This window comes from Microcebus murinus, chromosome 21, assembly GCF_040939455.1.
Source record: "Microcebus murinus isolate Inina chromosome 21, M.murinus_Inina_mat1.0, whole genome shotgun sequence".
NCBI classification, from domain to species: Eukaryota; Metazoa; Chordata; class Mammalia; order Primates; family Cheirogaleidae; genus Microcebus; species Microcebus murinus.
Window position 1 is genome coordinate 32,727,213 of NC_134124.1, and position 19,196 is coordinate 32,746,408.

The window sequence follows — 19,196 nt, forward strand, 5'->3', positions numbered from 1 at the left end:
TCCTTCATTTGCCCTTGCTACCCTTCTAGAATCTGGTGCTGGGTGGTGGTGATCATGCAAGACCACTGCTGGTCTTCTCAGAACATTGGTCAGCCCACCTCTCCCTACCTTCTTTGTATGACCAACTGAGGCTCTGCACCTCAATGTCAAGTGCAAAAGCAGTGTCAAGTCAAGGCCTCTGCAAGCCTGCCCCATGCCACCCCAACCCACATACGGCTCAGCTCCTCCTGTCTAGCAGGTGAACCATAGGGGTTCAGGGTGCAGACAAGATGCCATATCGTTTTTACTAGCTATGTGACCTTGAGCAAATTAATCAGCCCCCGTATCCTAGGTGCTTTCTTCATTTGTAAAATGGGGATATTAATAGCACCTCCCTCATGGGATTGTCATGAGGATTAAATGCATCAATACATGTAACACATTTACTGCATGTGAGCTTGTTGTGAGTGCTCTGTGTTTGTGCTGTTAGCGTCACTGATGCCAGTTGGGACGACAGGTGTAGTTGAAACAAATCAATACCAACCAGGGAAAAGCTTGTGGCTTGGAAGTCGAACAGCTGAAGAGCAAGCTGTGGGTAACGGTCAATATATATGAGATTGTTTTCCCCCAGCAAATGTTTTCAAATGCTTATTGAACACTACATAAATACCTTAAATAAATTGAGGCAAGGCACACGTACCCCTTGACCCCTCTACTCCTCCCAGCCCAGGCCCCCACCTTCCCTCACAGGTGACCCGTGTTGGTACCTTGGTCCTTTCTGTCCAGATCTTTCTCTGTCCATTGTTACTCTTATGCACGCACCCGGGTCACACACCTGACCTGGTGTTTCTGTTTTATTGTTGTTTATTTATTCTTTCCTGTAAAACACGCCGTGTGCATCTTTCCATACTTGATTTTTTTTCCACTGAGTTCTAGCATTTCTAACATACCGAAACTATCTAGTATTTTTAAACCCTGCTGCATGGCATTCTCTTACGGATCACGGTTCATTCAGCCATTCTCTTTTGGTAGATGTTTTTGGTTTTTCTCAACACTTCAGTGAGGTGAACAATGGTGCCACACACATCCTTGTTCAAGTGTGGGGTGTTTCTTTAGCCTTAATATCACGGGAAATACATATTAAAGCAAATTTAACACGCCCTGTCACAGGGCCTTCTAAAGAGGCCGTGCTGTACAACACACACCGCCCAGCGGGGTCCTGGGCTGTTGGTGCCGAGCTCTCCTGTGCGAATAGGATCCTCAGAAATCGATTGAACTTTCTGGTAAAATCCTCTCCACCAGCAGCCCAAAGGTCTTTCCTGATTTATCTTCGCCTCCGGTTTTTGCTTTTCAGAATCCTTGAGCTCGATCTGATTGTTAGAGATGAAGATGGAAACATCTTGGATCCTGAGAACACCAGCGTCATCAGCTTGTTCCACGCACACGAAGAGGCGACCGATAAAATCACAGAGCGTATCAAGGAAGAAATGGTGAGCTTCGTTAAATAGGCTTTGGCCAAGGGAGGCAGCCATTTAGCACATCGTAAACTTAAAATAATGGGCTAATTAACCAGCCTGTGTATTGTTCAAGGGGCCATCTGTCTATGACCCCCGATGATCAGTAACCACATGCATTTTATTGTGGTTTTGCACTCAAATCTGTAATTCATTCAACATCCATCTCGGGTAGTTAAATGCCAGGCAAGTTTCCTGGTCTCTTGGAGCTTTTAGATTCCAGAGAGAAACATAAAAGAAAGGTAATAAAAAAGTAAATTAAAAAAATGAAAAAATTAATTCCGGATGGCAGTAAGTTTCTAAAAATGCAATAAAGTAGGGTTATGTGAATCAGAGTGACTCAGAAGCTGCTTTAAAAGGCATGGCCAGGAAAGGCCCCTCTCAGGAGTGACATCCGAGCTGACACCCGAATAATCGGGAGGCACCAGGCCTGGGAAGATCTTGGCAACTGGGCGTTTCAGGCAGAAGGCACAGCAAGTGCAAAGGCCCTGAGGTAGGACCTCCTCTTGAATGTTCAGGGGGTAGAAAGGCCAGGGTGGGTGGGCATGGTGAGCAGTGAGGAGTATAGGCAATGGTATGGAGCGGTAGGTAGCAGGAGCCAGCTGTCAAAGGACCTGAGGGGTTGATGGGTTATGATGTTATTCCAAGTGCGACGGGAAATCAGTGGAAGATTTCAAGGAAGTGATAATCTGATTCATATTTTTAAAAATTATTTTAGCTGCTGTGTATTATTTGAAAGCAATTTTATTTTTAGATTTATTAAGGTATAATCTTTACACAATAAAATTCACCTATTTTAAGCCACACTTTAATGAATCTTGGTAATACACAGCATTGGATAACTCCACCACAATCAGGATATAGAAGAGTTCTATCACCCTACAAGTTTCTCTGTGCTCCTTTCACATCCCCGAACCCCGGGCCACCCCTAATTTTCTTTCTGTCACTCTAGTTGTGCATTTTCTAGGGTTTCATATCAATGGCATCATACGGTATTAGTTTTCTGTGTTTGACTTCTTTTACTCAGTGTGATGTTTTGAAGTTTATGTTGTGCATATCAACGTCTTGATCCTTTTGTTGCTGAGTCAGTACACCACTGACCAATTGTCAATGGCACATAGCGTTGACCAGTTGTTGGGCATTTGGGTAGTTTCTGGTTTGGGGCTATTATAACTAATGCTGCTATGATCATTTGCAGACAAATCTGTGTGTGAACCTGTTTTCATTCCTTTTGGGTAATACTTAGTAATGGGATTGCTGGATCATATAATAAGTGTATGTGCAACTTTTTAAGGGACTACTATACTACTTTCGAAAATAGGTGTACAATTTTCCATTTTTATCAGCAGTATAGGAGAGTTTTAGTCTCTCTGTATTCTTTCCAACACTTGGTATTATCAGTCTTTTTAACTTTAGTCATCCTGGTGTTGTGTAGTGTATCTCATTGTGGTTTTAATTTTCATTTCCCTGTTGACCAGTGATACTGAGTTCTCTGCATGTGCTTACTGGCCTTTTCCATTTGTATCTTCTTTTGTGAAGTGTCTGATCAAATATTTTATCATTGTAACTGGGCTGTTTCTTTATGATTAGTTGTAAGAGTTAATTGTATTTTCTAGATAAAAGTATTCATTGTATATGTTTTATAGATTTCTCCCAATGCCTTTCCTTTTTATTTTTAAATGCATCTTTCAAAGAGCGCAAGTTTACGGTTTTGATGAAGTCCATTTAAGCCATTTTTTTCTTCTATGGTTTACATTTTTATGACAGTAACTTTATAAGGAAGGCTGGTCAGTGGTGGTATTTCTCAAGATGGGAAAATACAGGCCAAAAGAATAAGTTACTTGACTCAATCTGCAGAACGTTTGAGTGGTAGAGTTGAGTATGATGCCGAAATCTTCAGGCCTGAGCGTAAGCGGCTCTTGACCACCTGGACTATCTCCATCTTGTCCTAAGTGGAGCTGGACTGATTTTCTATCTTCCTCTCTCCTTCCTTCCACCTCTCAGTCAAAAGACCAGCCCGACTACGGAATGTATTCCCGCATCTCCTCGTCCCCCACCCACAGCCTCTATGTCTTCGTGAGGAACTTCGTGTGCAGAATTGGGGAAGATGCCGAGCTCTTCATGTCTCTCTACGACCCCAACAAGCAGACGGTCATAAGGTAGGTGCGTGCAGAACGCCCGTCCTGTCCGTGCGGGAAGCAGCATGCAGAACACCTTTGCTTTCCGCCAGCTCCTGGAGCAATTCCCACCCGGAAGAGAAGCTGGGCCTCGCTGAGAATGTGGAAATAACTTCCTTGAAGGGTGTGGGAGGCAGGTGGCAGTATTGCTTGCCACTGGACCTTTCCCACAGTGGGCTTATGGTTATGGGTTTTGTGAAATAGGTTTCCATTACCAGAAAACAACCAGAAATAACAAGAATCAGACAGGCAGCATTGGGTAGAATAAAAACATCTACTTTTACAATCAGAGTTGAGAAAGGAATGGAGATAATTCCAAATCCTCCATGGCGGCAACAGACTAAGAGTATAGGCTCTGTGATTTGTCTAGGTTCACATCTTGGTCCCACCCTTTACTCTTGGGCAGGTTCATTCTTTTTTAAGCCTGAGTTTCCCATTTGCACACTGTGCATGCCGACCTCAAGGGGTCATTTTTTCAGGCTGTAGTGAGAAAGCACGTGACACCCAAGGCCTGGCGCGTGACGCCTGTGCTGCAGCTGGCAGTGCTGTTGTTGTTAGACTTTAGCTCAGTTCGTTGTTCTGGGAATGGAGGAAGTGAGGGACTCCCAGTTTCCTCTGCACAAGGAGGGGCACATACTTCTGGGGGTCTCCAGGGCAGAGACCTTGGTGCACCACTGGCCCCACCACCAGCCTCCTGACCTCTGCTTGTGGCTCCGACCATCCTTCCTCCCAGGTGACTGCTGCCTGTCCTCTCCACTGGGGCTTTGGGCCAACACCTGGTCTCATAGTTGAGGTCACTGACTGACATATTAGCATGCAGCTTGAACACGATCTCTCTGCCTTTATGGGAAAAACTGGAGGAAATGCTGTCTTCCTAGCTTAGTTGTTATGGTGAGTAAATGAAATAAGATGCAATGCCCAGAGAACAGTGGTGCTTGAGCAACTAATGGCTTCCCTGGAGACGTTAGTGGCACAGGGAGGGGCTGTCTGTCTGACTGTGCTGAGGTCTGTATGCGATCTCATTTAATCCTCATTAGTCCATATCATTAGCGTGAGAAAATGAGGCTCAGGGAGGTCAAGCGACGTGCGCAAAGTCACCCATGTTTGTAAATGGCAGGACTGAGATTTATATCCAGGTCCATCTAACTCCAAAAACAAGATATTTCTCACTTACATCTGCCACCAAGGAACGAGTTGGGTCAAATATTCTGAATGGTTCTCACCAGGGTGGTAGCACTGTTATGGTGGAAAGCTACTCTTTATAGTGCACCTAAGTCCCTAATATTAAAGAGTCACCTTGGCTGGGCGCAGTGGCTCACGCCTATAATCCTAGCACTCTGGGAGGCTGAGACAGGGGAATTGCTTGAGGTCAGGAGTTCAAGACCAGCTTGAGCAAGAGCAAGACCCTGTCTCTACTAAAAATGGAAAAATTAGCTGACTGTCATGGCACCTGCTTGTTGTGGCCTCAGCCTAGGAGGCTGAGGCAGGAGGATCTCTTGAGCCCAGGAGTTTGAGGTTGCACTGAGCTATGATGAAGTCACTGCACTCTACACAGAGAGACAGAGGGAAACTGTCTCCAAAAAAAAAAGGAAGAAAGAAAGAAAAAGAGTCAGCCTAATTCACGTGACTCAGCCTCAGTGGACACTGAGAATGAGTGTTCCGGTTCCTTATAGCCCACCTTGAAATGGTTTGTGTGTCACAGGCCCGTTGCTGTTCCCTGTCAGCTGCTCCCAAGGTCCTGAAAAAGGTCCTGAAAGTGCTCTGTGGACCCTCCCTGCCTCTCAGGAATCACAGGGACTCCTTGTGGCCACATTGACCAGGAAGCCTGTCTACTGGCCCATCTTGGTGACCGGTGGCCTGGACCGGCTTTGTGGAAGGAGGTGACGGCTCAGCAAAGGGGCGCTGTGCTCCCTGCTGTGCCACCTGTATTCTGTGCTGGATGGGGTGTGGCTCAGGGACGCCCCTGAGAGTGTTGGAGACACGGACAGTCCTGGGAAGAGTGGGGCCGAGAGCAGGAGGAGGACAGAAGGGGAGGAAACCAGCAACAGTGCAAAAGAGGAGAGAGCAGAGGAAGAGAGAGGATCCCAACACAGGGCTGGGCAGGGAATTTGGGAGCACCCCTGTGTCAGTCTAGCTCCTGCTGCTCCTCCCGCTGCTCTGGCCGGGCTGATACACGGTGACATCCTCGGTGTGGCCCGCATGTGCGCCAGGGACAGTTTGGCTGGGGCTGACCCGATCTCACGCTGTTGGGCGAATCATGGTCCAAGCCCCAGTGGATCCCTTTTGGCGTCATGTTGGACACTGTTTGGGAAACTTACAGTAAGTTTTCGTAGGACAAAAAAGAAGCAGTTCAAGTATGAGGCCGGTAATAAATAAGGCTCGTGTCTACAAAGAGGTCACGAGGGGCTCAGAAAGGCCCCCTTCCGCTGCAGAGGCGTCATCCGGAGGAGGTCTCCCGCCTTCAGATTCTACCCCCCACTTCTTCCCGGGCAAGGATAGATGGGGCCAGCTCAGCCCTCTAAATTGCTTTTCTTATTTATGACTGTAGTTCTCCTAGAAGAAAATTGTTGGTACCTGCTGTTTAGATACAGCGTGTTGGGCCACCAACGGGTTTGCTACATATGGTGGAAAGTATTAGAAAATACCCAGGCACTTCACTAAGAACAGTACAGAAATAACCAATGAGAAGTACAGAAATAACCAATGACAAAGCATTTAAAAAAAAAAATTCTTTTTGTATTCAGCCTTCCTGGTTAGTTTGCTGCAAATTCCACTAAAATTTTTAGATCTTACTTAAAAAAAAAAAAAAAAAAGATACATTTACTTTGACTGAGTATTAACCATTGGTTAATCCAGGACTGTGTTCATCTTTGCTCTTGGTTTGGTTTCCCCTTGAACTTTGCCCAGACTGCTCTCATTAACCTTGTTAGGGGTGAGTGCAGAGAAAGGAGCAAGACATCAGAGAGAAGAAAGCTCTAAAAAGAAGGCAATTCTTTTTATCTTTACAGAGTTCTCTTATACTTTCTTGGACTAACTTGGTTCTTGAATTTTTGTTTTTTGGTTTTATTTTTTTCTAATTCAAAATAATAGTGCATTTATTTGGCACCAACTACATGCTCCTAGGTGGCATGGAAAATCTAATGATGCAATTCAGCAAACTATACTAAGCGTCTTCTAACTAGTAGGTGCTAGACTGCTGGATCTTCCTGGTGTGGCAGCACTGGCAAGCATGAACCATACAGGGTGGTGCACAGTTGCTGTTATAGAAGGTGTGAGGTGGTAAATGATCATATATGAGAACCATGCGACTGCCCCTCATAATACCCTTCGGTGGTTTTCATGACTCAGCATCCTGTCAAAAATCACTTAATGGCCTATAAAACCTGTTTGGTCTAGCCTTTCCTTTTGATTTTTCTTTTATCATTTTCCCCTTGAATCTGTTTCTTAGCTGCATCAAGCTCCTTCCTGCCTCATGGCCTTTACACGCACGTTTACTCCGCCCGAGACATTTTCCTTACTAACTTTATTTCGTGCCCTTCCCTCGGCAGAGTCCTCCCTGCCCACTCAGACTAGGTCAGGCCCTTGTGATATACATTCTCACCACATCCTGGACTTTGCCTTTGTGCATATCCCTTATCCGAAATGCTTGGGACCGGAAGTGCTTTGAGTTTCATATTTTTTCAGGTTTTGGAGTATTTGCATTATATATACTTACCAATTGAGGATCACTCATTTGGAAATTCGAAATCTGAGATGTTCCAGTGAGCATTTCCTTTGATCATCATGTTGGCGCTCAAAAAGTTTTGGATTTTGGAGCATTTCAGGTTTCAAATTTTTGGATTAGAGATGCTCAACCTATAGCACAATTTTAGGTAAACAGCATCACACAACTGCATTTAAATACTTGTTTAATTGACATTTAAATAATGCCTAAAACCTGTGTGGTCCATCACAGCATGACATTCCATTCGAGGAGACAGTCCTACACTCAAAGGGTAACTTAAAATAATTCAAATCTTTACTTAGTCTTGAAAAGGGAATGGGCTGGAAAGGGCAGATATATTCTTAATGTCTAGTAAAACGTACTAAAATCCTTCCCCTTTTATCTCTGCCACTCTCAATAACCTCTACAGAGTATGCAGCTGCTCTTCAAAAATATTAGACAGCTGTGCCAGAATTTGCTTAGTGGATGGGGCAGGGAAAGAGGTTGTGACAACACACATTAGTCTGCCTGACTAATGTCGCCCTCCCAACATGACCGATCTCTGGGAGGGAAGGACGGACCATGCCTGTCTCAAAGGCCACCGTGTCCCCAGCATCCGGCACGGTGTTGGGCACCTGGCAGAGGCTCAGGGAATGTTTTGGTGAATGCACACCGAGCCCCAGCAGTAACAGGCCGCCACTCTTCTCCCCACAGCGAGAACTACCTGGTGCGATGGGGCAGCCGGGGCTTCCCGAAGGAGATCGAGATGCTCAACAACCTGAAGGTGGTCTTCACGGTGAGTGTGCACGCTCGTCTCGTCACCTCGCTGCACACGCGCCAAGGGCGTGATCTCGGCAGTGAAGCTGGTGGGTCAGTAGGATGGAGCGTGGCCTCGGCGCAGGGCCGTGTTCTGGGCTTTATGCAGAGATTCGACGCTGACCAAGGACGTCGTGTGCCCCAAGGAAGCTTTTGGGAAGACAGATTTGCTCCTTTTCTGTCTGTCTTCCTCCCTAGCTCTTTCTCACTCTAGTACACACAGGGATCGCATGCAGAGTGCTGTGGGAACAGCCACAGAGTCCTTTGAGCAATGGTGTCTAGGTGAACCGGGTACAACAGCCATTTCAGTTTTCTGGTTAATTCATGGTTAGCCTGAGTCCCTGTCTTTGGTTTAGGCCTCTCTGAAAATCTTTCTAAAATATGTCAGGAAAAAAAAAAATAGGACCTTCCCAGAACATTGACCTGGACCGCTGAGCATCATTAAGTCATAGAGGACTCAAGGTCTGGCGGGCCCTTAGCATCATCCTTCTAGATACCAATGCTCACTGGCAAGATTTGTATGTAGAAATGTTGAAATCAATTGTTATTTGGATGATTTATTTCTGAGCATGAACTGGGCTTTTTGGCTCTAACTGGGGGGAAACAGTGGAAAGAAGAGACAAAAAAGGGTTATGGTTCCCAGCAGAGACCCCTCTCCTTGTCCTGTCCACACAAGGCTGTGTTAAGAGTGTGATCTCCAGACACCCAAGGGTATTGGTGTTGTCCACAAGCTCCTTTGGAGAGAAAACCATGTGTGAGACGTTTCCCTGCATTGCCTGTATTAGCAAGAGAAATTACAGAGGAGGAGCCAGGGAGGGATCTGGGCTTTGACCAAAACCGATGAGTTGCATCCAGGAGTGACCGACATGCTAGATTAACCTTCCTTGCTCTACAATCATTTTCCAGTTGCAGCCCATTCAGGGCAATGTCTTATGTCACATCGTCATTAGATTGGGGTAGAGCTGATTTATTTTGTTTGTTATTTTCCAAAAAACTGGCCAGAGGCATGGAATAGGATCATAGGCCCTAATTGCTTAGACGATATTTTCCTGGCATATATAAATGTGCCTCGATCTGGTTTATCTATTATTAGTTAGAAGGAGGAGCCTATTTATTTTCTTGATAAATAGGAGACTCCCACGGGGCCTCCTGATTAAACCACGAGACAGATGTTTCACGAGAGGGAGAAGGACGGGGAATCAATCAGTGGTTCATTTTGCAGAGAACCGATTCATGATGTAAACACGAGGGAAAGAGCATCAGTGAATTTGTGTCACGCAGTATTAACGAGAATGGGATCCTGCCTTCGTGGCAGAATTTGCCCATGTTACCCCTCTGCTATTCAGAACGAGTGACTTGAGAGCTTGGCTGACTGGTTCAACAGGCTGACCCCTCCTTCTGTTGAGATGATCAGAGTCTTCGCTTTGGGACGAGGAAGGTCGTGGTGCTCCCACGTGTTGATCCCATAGCTGTGTGATGAGTCCCTACTGAGTGTAAGCCCTGTGCTAAGTGCCAACCAGACAGCAGCGAACGAGCTGGTGCGGCCAGCCCCTGCTGTCATGGGGCAATGGGGTGAATTGAAATGATAAATATATGAATAAATAAACAAGAGCAATGCCAGAAAGCAATTCAAGCAATGCGGATAATTAAAACAGGGTGATGTGATGGTATTTGACTGGAAGTTACTTTCAGCTGGGTGTCGAGGTGACGTTTCAATTAGAGATGAGATAAGACTTGGCAGGCGTGTGCCTTGCTGGCCGTATCCTGCTCTCTGGATGCTGGCTCTTCCTAGTGTCTTCGGGGGCAGGCTTCCAGCTCCCGGAGCCTGAGGAGTGGCATGTGGGCCCAGCAACCGCTGACTTTCCCTGTGTCTGTTTTATAAGGCTTCACCCTGCCTGGCCTTGTACGAGGAAAGCCGCACATAGCAGGAGGTTCCCTAAGAGCCCAGTTTGGGGGCGGCTGCTAACACACAAGAGTGACGATAAGGGAGCACTCATGAATTACTAAATCAGCCAACACGTGCTCTAGGTTCCATGCCCTGCTTCCCCAGCACATCCAAGTGTTGTAAGGCCAGGGTAGAGAAGAATGGGGACACTGCAGACTGGCACATCTGAGTAAGGTTGCCCATTTACGCACCCCCCAGAGAATAATAATAAAACGCCCAAGCATTTTGCTGGAGTTTACATAACATGTTAAGACCCCCAGTGCAGGGGTGGGGGGCTCTCTAGTGAGACAGCGCTTAAAGATCTGGAATCTTCCTTTGAGCAAGTAAAATGTTTTCAGGGAAGGGGGTGGATGGGGGCTTATGTAGGAATCTCACGGGTTTATCTAGCGTATTAGCTTGCTAGGCCTGACATAACAGAGTATCACAGACTGGCTCACTTAAACAACAGAGATTTATTTTCTCACATTGCTGGAAGTCTGGGTTGTGGTGTTAGGTGGGTTGGTTTCTCCTGAGCCCTCACGTCTGGGTTTGTAGGTGGCCGACTCCTCCCTCTGTCTTCGCCGTGGTCTTCCCTCTGTGCGGGTCTCTGTCCTAATGTCTTCTTAGAAGGACACCCACTCTAATGACCTCTTTTTAACTGAATTACCTCTTTAAAGACCCTGTCTCCAAATGCAGTCACATTCTGAGTCACTGAAGGTTAGGGCTTCAATATATGAATTCTGGGGATGGGTGGGTAGAGCAGGGACAATTCAGCCCATAACATCTTGGAATCTTTCAGATGCCAGGGGCTCTGTGTCTCCGGAATGCCTCTGGAAGGCACAATCTAGATATCTCAGAAATATGAATAATCCTTGCGGGAGGAGAGAAGTAACTAGGGAAAAAGTCCTTTCTAAAGGAAGCAGGAGCTGAGTTTCTAAGATGGGAGGGACTTGGGTATGGAGAGGAGGAAGAGGTAGGCATTGGAGGCTGAGGTGTGGGAGGTAGTGGTTGGGGAGAAAGATCTAGAGTTGGATGAGCCTTATGTGCTCAGGGAGTAATAAAGAAATCGTTGTGACAAAAATAGGGTACTTATATTCCAAGAGTAGTGAGGACTCGGTTGGATAGGACAGCTGGATCTATCTTGTCTAGGCCCTTTCACATCCGCTGGGGAAGATAAGAACTCATAGGGCAGGGAATAGGGAGCTGTTAATGTTGTTGTGAGGGAGAGAAATGAAATAATACAAGAGACTTCTAAAGGCGAGTTTGTAAAAGATTTCAGGCTGGGTTGGAGGGAGTAGTCAAACGGGCCAGAGAAGAGGCTGTTTGACCATCTGGGATAACGGACCTAAGACTCAAATGCCTACAGGGCAAGGCCGATGAGTGGAGGGGGCTCTCTTGGCCTGAAAGCCCAGTCTTCCCGCCTTTCCTCTCTCCCTGGCCAGGGGTGAGAGGTGGGAGACCTCAGTTTTTGCTCTTAAGGCCTTCAGTGGATGGGATGAAGCCCATGGCAATTTGGAAAGTAACCTCCTTTACTTACAGTTAACTGATTGTAGATGTTAATAAGGTCTACAAACTACCTTTACAGAAGCATCTAGAGTGGTGTTTAGCCGATCAACTAGGCACCGTAGCCCAGCCAAGCTAACACATCAAATTTAGCCATCACAGCACCCAAGCAGGAAGGCGTGGACCACATGGAGCCTTGCCTTGTTTCCAGAGACTATGCACACCCCACTCGCTTGCTCCCAAACTGGCCACAGTGAGAGGCTGGGGGTGGCTGCTCTGCCAGGCCCTGGGTCTGACAGCTTGTTCTCAGTGCCTGTGCCCACACGAGAAGTGACTTGGAGGAGAAGAAACTGGGGAGGCCAGGCCCATCCTTCTCTGCTCTGATGCCAACAGTGTGCCTGGTTGTTCCTTCCCCAGCTGATCCTAGATGGCAAGGGCACCAGGGTCACTGAAGGTTTTATCTTTGAGCAGAGTAGCCAGGTGTCCCCTCCTGTGTGCCTTTCTGATGGCAAGGGAGCTATAATGTAGTAGCTATGTTTGTGGTCTTTGGTGTCACAGTGACTGGGCTCAAAGCCCAGAGTCTCATGAGCTAAGGTTATGACCTTAGAGAAGCTCCTTATCTTCTTTGTGTCTCAGTTTTCTCATCTGTAAAATGGGGATGCAATAATTGTATGTACTTCAGAGAGTTGTTACATATCAAATAAGATGATGACATCTGAGCTGCTTAGTACAGCGCATGAGGCATTAGGGCAGCTCACTAGTTTCTTCTTTCCTCCTCCTAAACGTACAGCTGAGTGCCATTCCCTGCCTACTTAAGGTTAGGTGGGCCACATGCTATGCTGTGACCCATGACATGCAAGCAGAAGTGATGTGCATCTCTTCTGGGTGGAAGAGTTAAGAGCCAGCATGTGATTTGCCATGTTCCCCTCCCCTGCGACAGTGGAAGCACCTGTGTTGAGATAGATCTGTCAGCCAGGAGCCCAGAGTGAGTGAGTGAGCAGAGCCCCCACCCACCTGCACTGGCAGTAAGCACTAGTATTATACGCTCTGACATATTGGGGTCATTTGGTGCCACCACAACCAGCCGATGTGTCCAGTAAGTGGTAGCTGGCTGTTATTATCTCCCTCTTCCTTTGGCCTTCTCGCGCAGACGCACCGAGCAGTGAAGAGACCGCTGGAGTCCTTTGCAGCCAATGCTATTTTTGGATCCATCGCCTTGCATGGGAGTCCTGCCTATACAACTGATACCGTACTTTGACCCTTCTCTCTTCCTGTCAGTTTGAGGGGGAAGAATTGGGATTTAAGTACCAGAGTCGTCTCAGTCAGTGTCCTTTGCAACCCTCACTTTTCTCATCTGTGAAATGGGTGTGAGAGCCTTGTTTTCTACCTTTTGCAAGACAGATTGTATGAAGGGTGCACGCATACAAGTTCATCCCTCAGAAATGACCATTCCTGGGCTTTCTTTTCCACCTTCTTTTCCATTCAGCACGTGATGTGAATGTACCTCTCTTTGTTTCCTGCCCCACAGGATCTTGGAAATAAAGACCTCAACAGAGATAAAATTTACTTGATTTGCCAAATAGTCCGAGTTGGGAAGATGGATCTTAAGGACACTAACACGAAGAAGTGCACGCAGGGCCTGAGGAGGCCCTTTGGGGTGGCAGGTAACGTCACACTCCGCGCCACTGGCGTTTACTGGAACGCGCATTTTATGTGTCTAGGTTTTAAAGATGACTCCTCTGCCCCTCCTCCAGCCGCCCTCACCCCTGCAAAATGTATGCCAGACAGCCATTAATAACTGCATTGCTGGTGACTAAATCGAGATAATTGGTGACTAGGTCCAGATTTATGATGCGTCCAGTGAGTAACGGGGCCCTCGCGTCTGCCGCCGAGCACTGGGAGCGCGGCGCTGTCTGAGCAGTTGGCGCCTTCGCTCCCCAGTGCCATGAAAAAGGAAAAGCAATACAGGCAGGATCTAATTATGAGGAGCAAATCATTTTTAAAAAAATATATCCAGGACAGGAAATGCGGTTACACAGGATGCGTCACCTCCCATACATCTAGATTCCAGATGGAAACGGACGCTCGGAGAGTGGCTGTGACCCGACACAGAGCCCCGCACAGGGCTGCCGGGCAGTTCCCCGTTCTCGCCGAGCTTTAGCTTCCTTGGGGTTTTCAGGGCTTCATCATTCTTGTCCCACTTTTATGGGGTAAATAACCCACACTGTTATTTACCTAATATATTTTCTTTTAATCGACCCACTTTATTTAAGCTGAAGCACATTTTTCTTAAAAGACAATTTACCTGTGAACACAGCAATTTGATATGCCGGTTTTATTCTTTTATTAAGGTATAAATTTTTAATAGTGCACCATTTATAATTTCTGTGTACCGTGTCTCGACTCAGGGTCTGAAGCTCCTCACTTCGGGGTGCCCTGACCCGCGATCAAAGCCCCGCTGGCTCTCCAGCTGCCCCCCTGGCGCCACTAGCAGAGTGGAGGAGGGGAAGACGTTGAGCTGAGCTAACTGCCACAGTCGATGGCTAGCCAGTCAGGTGGCCAGTTTCATCACATGCTGAACGAGGGATCCATAACTTGGACCCATTTAATCCATGACGTCCGCTCCTGCTCTAAAATGCTCTGATTCTATCTGTGGGACATTCCTGACATCACATTGTTCCTGCTAAGGCAGTGAGGGTCCTCCAACCTTCTTTCAAAGTGTGCCTTTGTCTTCAGCTGTGGTCTGCTCTCTCTTTTGGTGTCAGGTGACAGAAAACTGATCTAAACTGGCAGAAACAACAAAAAAGGTACCTTATATACTGGTGTAACTGAAAGGTTTAGGGATAGACTGCTTCAGGCATAGCTGGATCTAGGAACTCAAATAAACTTGCCTCTTTCTTGCTCAGCCCCTGTGTCCTCATCCTGGCTTATGATGAAGATGAGTGTCCAGTGAGCTGGCAAAATACTGGCCAGCTGTTCCAAGTTTGCATCCTGCCACTTAGCAACCCAGTGGAGAGAATGTACCTCTTTCTCGTTAGTTCCAGCAGCAGCCCCAGGAGCTCTTGTTCCCATCTCAGAAGCAGATACTCTGGGTGGAGGATGTGATTCTCTGACTCTCCAGGCCAGGTCACGTGAACAACCCTGGAGCCAGAGGGAGGGCGCCCTTTGGGTTTTGTAGGCACAATAACACTCAGTACGTATGTCCTGTCCAAAGCTAATTGCCTAATGCCATACCCACTGCCCTGAGGCTTTCCTCTTGGCCTCTGTGAACCATGCAGTTACACAGGATGCGTCACCTCCCATACATCTAGATTCCAGATGGAAACGGACGCTCGGAGAGTGGTTGTGACCCGACACAGAATCCCTTACGGGGCTGCCGCAGCAGCTCCTCGTTTCTCGCTGAGCTTTAGCTTCCTTGGGGTTTTCAGGGCTTCATCATTCTTGTCCCACTTTTATGGGGTAAATAACCCACACTGTTATTTACCTAATATATTTTCTTTTAATCCACCCACTTTATTTAAGCTAAAGCACATTTTAGCTTAAAATGTGCTCCCCTGGCCTGCTGCCCTCCTGGCCTGCTCCGCCCAGAGCCATCTTCCCAGGTGCTGTCTGTGTGTCGGCCAGCACCGGCTCACTCCCCTTTTGAGGCCTCTCTGACCCCCAGGCAGCCCAGGCTCTACCTCTTACCCTACAGTCTCCTCCCATTGTCATCCCGCCCCGTGAGCAGGGGGACGCTGAACCAATGATTCCTTTCTCTCCTCTTTCCAGTGATGGACATAACAGACATCATCAAGGGGAAAGCAGAGAGCGATGAAGAAAAGCAGCACTTCATTCCTTTCCACCCGTAAGAGATTTCCCATTTCTTCCCATTCTCTACGGTCACACCCCTTGTCACCAAGGGCGGCTTGAGCACACAGCGATCTGTTTCCTGTGTCAGGGAGAGGCAGGCTGAGCACAGTGGGCCCAGCGCCCAGGCTCCTCTCCCGTTCATTCGTCAGATGTTGTTTTATTCAACAGACTTTTACCGGAGGCCTGGCAGAGGCTGGCACCGTGCTAGGCGTGGGGGATGAAGCATGCATAGGGTTGGCTTGGCCCCGTCTTCATGGAGCTCGCAGTTTAGAGGGGGAATTAAACAGGCATTCAGCAGATGAATGCATCAGTTACAAGTGCAGCAGAGCCACGCAGCTGTGGAGCAGCAGCATAGCAGGAGCACGTGACAGGGAACCCTAGCCTGGTTCTCACGGGTAGGTAGACACACCTGTGACTTAGAACAAGGGTGGTGAGGAAGGTGAAGATCCTCTCCTTGCTCTAAAAGGCATCTCTGAGAAAACAGGACCTCCTGTTTGAGAGCAATGTTGGTGCTTAATAACCCCAAGGATGGTCCAGGTGACTTTGGATAAGACACATGATTAGAACTTACCAGGAGCAACTACAGCAGCTACTCATGTTGAGGGCTTGGGAATCCTTTTAGTAAGCATCTTACTAAGAATAAAAATATGGCCTCCACTTGTGGCATTGGTATTCCCAAATGTCAGAGCCACATTGCTTTGTGAAAAGAGTGATGTGTTTGTGTTGGCATGTATGTTCTCTAAGCTGACGTAGGCAGGCTTGCTTTTCACCTAAGGTATGTGAAGGGGTTGGGAAGTTCCCCAGAGCACCTCAAATCACAGGTTGGGGACCCCAGGTAGGTACCATGCACACATTTTGTGCTCTTTTCCTTTCCAGGGTCACAGCTGAGAATGACTTCCTACACAGCCTGCTGGGCAAAGTCACAGCCTCCAAGGGGGACAGTGGAGGGCAAGGTACAGTGCTGACAGGCAGTGTGCTGAGCCTCCCCCGGCCCGGAAGCCCTGGGCTCTCCAGCAAGCAGATAAAAACCCTGGAGCCTGGGAAACCGACCTCCTTCCACACAGACCCCTGGGAGGACTGGGAGTGCAGGATCCATAGGGATGGAAGCCAACTGGAGGCATGTCCCAGTGCCTAAAGGAAGACAGGAATTAATGCTTCCTGAACATCTCCTATGTGTCAGGCACTCCAATAAGTGACCTTGTTAGATTTCATCCTGACCCCAGTCCAGTGAGATAGATGGTGTCATTCTCACTTAAAAAAAGATGGGGTTGGGGGTGGGGGATAATTTGTCAGAGGATGACACTGCTGGGAGTGATCAGTGGCATTCAGACCCAGAGGCGTCTTGCTCCAGATCCCCTCCCCTCCCCGGGCTGGGTCACTCACTGTGTCTGTGGCCATGTGGTTCTGCCTCCAGTGGCCTCCTCCAGAAAGGGACAGGGGAGGGTAGACTGAGGGGACACCTTGAAGAATTTGGGTCTTCATGGTGAGTGCTCCCTTCCAGGTCTCTGGGTGACGATGAAGATGCTGGTGGGTGACATCATTCAGATCCGCAAGGACTATCCACATCTGGTGGACAGGACCACCGTGGTGGCCAGGAAGCTGGGCTTCCCAGAGATCATCATGCCAGGTGGGACACAGCTGCTCTGACCTTACCCTGGGAGATGGGGGCAACTCAGCTTATCTGATGCATTTTTTTAAAGCATCAATGCCTTCTTTTTCACGTCTCTCTATGTCTCTCCTTGAAGGTAATCACCAAAAAAGACTTTTTCATATCCAAAAATGTCTATGCATTCACAAAATAAACAGAAACACATAAATATACACACATGCACTTTTTCCCCACTAATGGGATCACATTTTATATACTTTATATATATCCTCACTTAATAATATACTTTATATAGTGTTCTGCAACTTGCTTTATCACTTAATAATTTATTATGGACATCATTTCTATTTTACTACATGCAGAACAATTCCACTCTTTCTGGGGGAATATTGTCATTCTCTTAAATTTTTAAGCTATTTTTTTTATTACCAAAAGAATTCGTGCACATTGTAAAATATTCAAATGGCATGAAAGGATATAAAGTGAAAATGTTAAAAGCTCCCTCAAATCTGTGTTTCCAGAAGTAACCGCTACTATAAACATTTTCCAAATATGTGTGTAATAAAAAACAAAACAAAACAAGTGATATTGTATGATGTTAAGCAAAAATTAGCGGAGGGCATTGTTTTGGGCTGAGTTCCTGCACTAGGCCCAAGCAGACCAGGCTGAGGATCGAAAGGGAGCCACCCATGTCCAAGTTCCAGGTGATTGCCAAGCCCGAACTGAGTTGTTATCCAACCTTGGGAGACGTCAGGAGAGAGAGAACAACAAGTTTCCCAAATGGGCCAGCTGCAATCTTTAATTGACATGAAAGGAGTGAAGTTTCCTTTGTATTAATCCTTACAACCACAGATGACCTGAAGCAACCTAATGTTAACCAGTCAGTTATTTTTCCATTATTCTGTTTCCCTGTGACGAGGGCAGTGACTCTGATGACCAGGTCACTTTTTGCTCTTTGCTCCTGCCTTCTTCAGCCCTCTCTCATAGAGCTAACAAACAGTTTCTGCTTGGCTCATTGGAACTTACCCTGTTTGATGGAATGAAGTCTTCTAGAATCATAAACCATCTTTAAACTAAATGTGTTGTAATTTTGTCTGTTGACAATAATAGTGCTGTTTTGAAACCTCCCCTCTTGTCTTAAGTCCGTGTCCATGACCGCTCTCGCTGACTTACCCTTTCTTTCCACGTTGGCTTGGGGCTCCACTGGGGGAATGTACCTTATTCGTACCTGCTCTACTTGAGACTGCGATTACTACCTTGCGCAGTCCCTCCTGGGACTTTCCATTCCTACTGCCCTCCCCTCCTTCCTGAAGATCCTCTGTGCCTGTCCCTAACCGCATGTCCAGGGACACCTGGATGTGCGGGTCTGGTGGTTATTCAAGTTCAATTCAGTGGGCGCTTTCCTTTGCCTGCCCAGAAGGTGTCACTAGAGGATGAAAATTAAATCATTTCACTGTGGAGAACAACATGGCCAATTTTCAACCATCCTACCTCCCTTATTGCAATTGATTTCCTGCTGTTCCTTCATCCCCTTGTTACCTACTTCTGCAGCCTCCCTGATGAGGTAAAAATGCTTTTTCCAAACAGGTTCTGATTTACATTTCATTAATAGCAATCAAGGCGGGGCGCTTCCCCCAACGCTCCGTCCCCCTAGTCAGTGCCCGCGCCTGCCGCCCAGACCTGACTCTTGTCTCTCTCTGCCTCTGCCTCAGGGGACGTCAGGAACGACATCTACATTACTCTCTTGCAAGGTGACTTTGACAAGTACAACAAGACCACGCAGAGGAACGTGGAAGTGATCATGTGTGTGTGCGCGGAGGACGGCAAAGTGCTGCCCGTAAGGGACTTGGCTGCTGCTCTGGGTGACTCGGCCCCTCGAGGGGACTCTGCTCGTAAAGATTTGCTTTTCCTCCCCCCAGTTCTGCTCTCTCAATGCCAGGTGACGTTAGGGTGGTGTCGAATGATGTGATCTTCACCTTCGGAGCGTGGTTAGCACAGTGGCTCTTAATAAGACCTCGTGTTATTTCTTTACACCAGAGCAGTTTTTTTTTTCAATGTCTCTTCCTTTCCTTTCATGACCCCCTCCTCCTTCTTCTTCTTGTAATTTTATTTTTTTATTATT

The 19,196-nt window shown here is 47.2% G+C and overlaps 1 protein-coding gene across 1 annotated transcript in view; it reads left to right on the plus strand.

Annotated features, from left to right (window-relative positions):
• The window catches only part of DOCK2 (dedicator of cytokinesis 2), a 392,475-nt gene that overhangs the window by 34,715 nt on the left and 338,564 nt on the right, over nt 1-19,196 (plus strand). The window contains exons 7-14 of the mRNA XM_075996281.1: nt 1,334-1,469; nt 3,498-3,652; nt 8,088-8,169; nt 13,145-13,280; nt 15,385-15,460; nt 16,342-16,418; nt 16,967-17,092; nt 18,787-18,911. Coding sequence (XP_075852396.1) covers nt 1,334-1,469; nt 3,498-3,652; nt 8,088-8,169; nt 13,145-13,280; nt 15,385-15,460; nt 16,342-16,418; nt 16,967-17,092; nt 18,787-18,911 — 913 coding nt within the window. The remainder of the gene's footprint in view (nt 1-1,333; nt 1,470-3,497; nt 3,653-8,087; nt 8,170-13,144; nt 13,281-15,384; nt 15,461-16,341; nt 16,419-16,966; nt 17,093-18,786; nt 18,912-19,196) is intronic.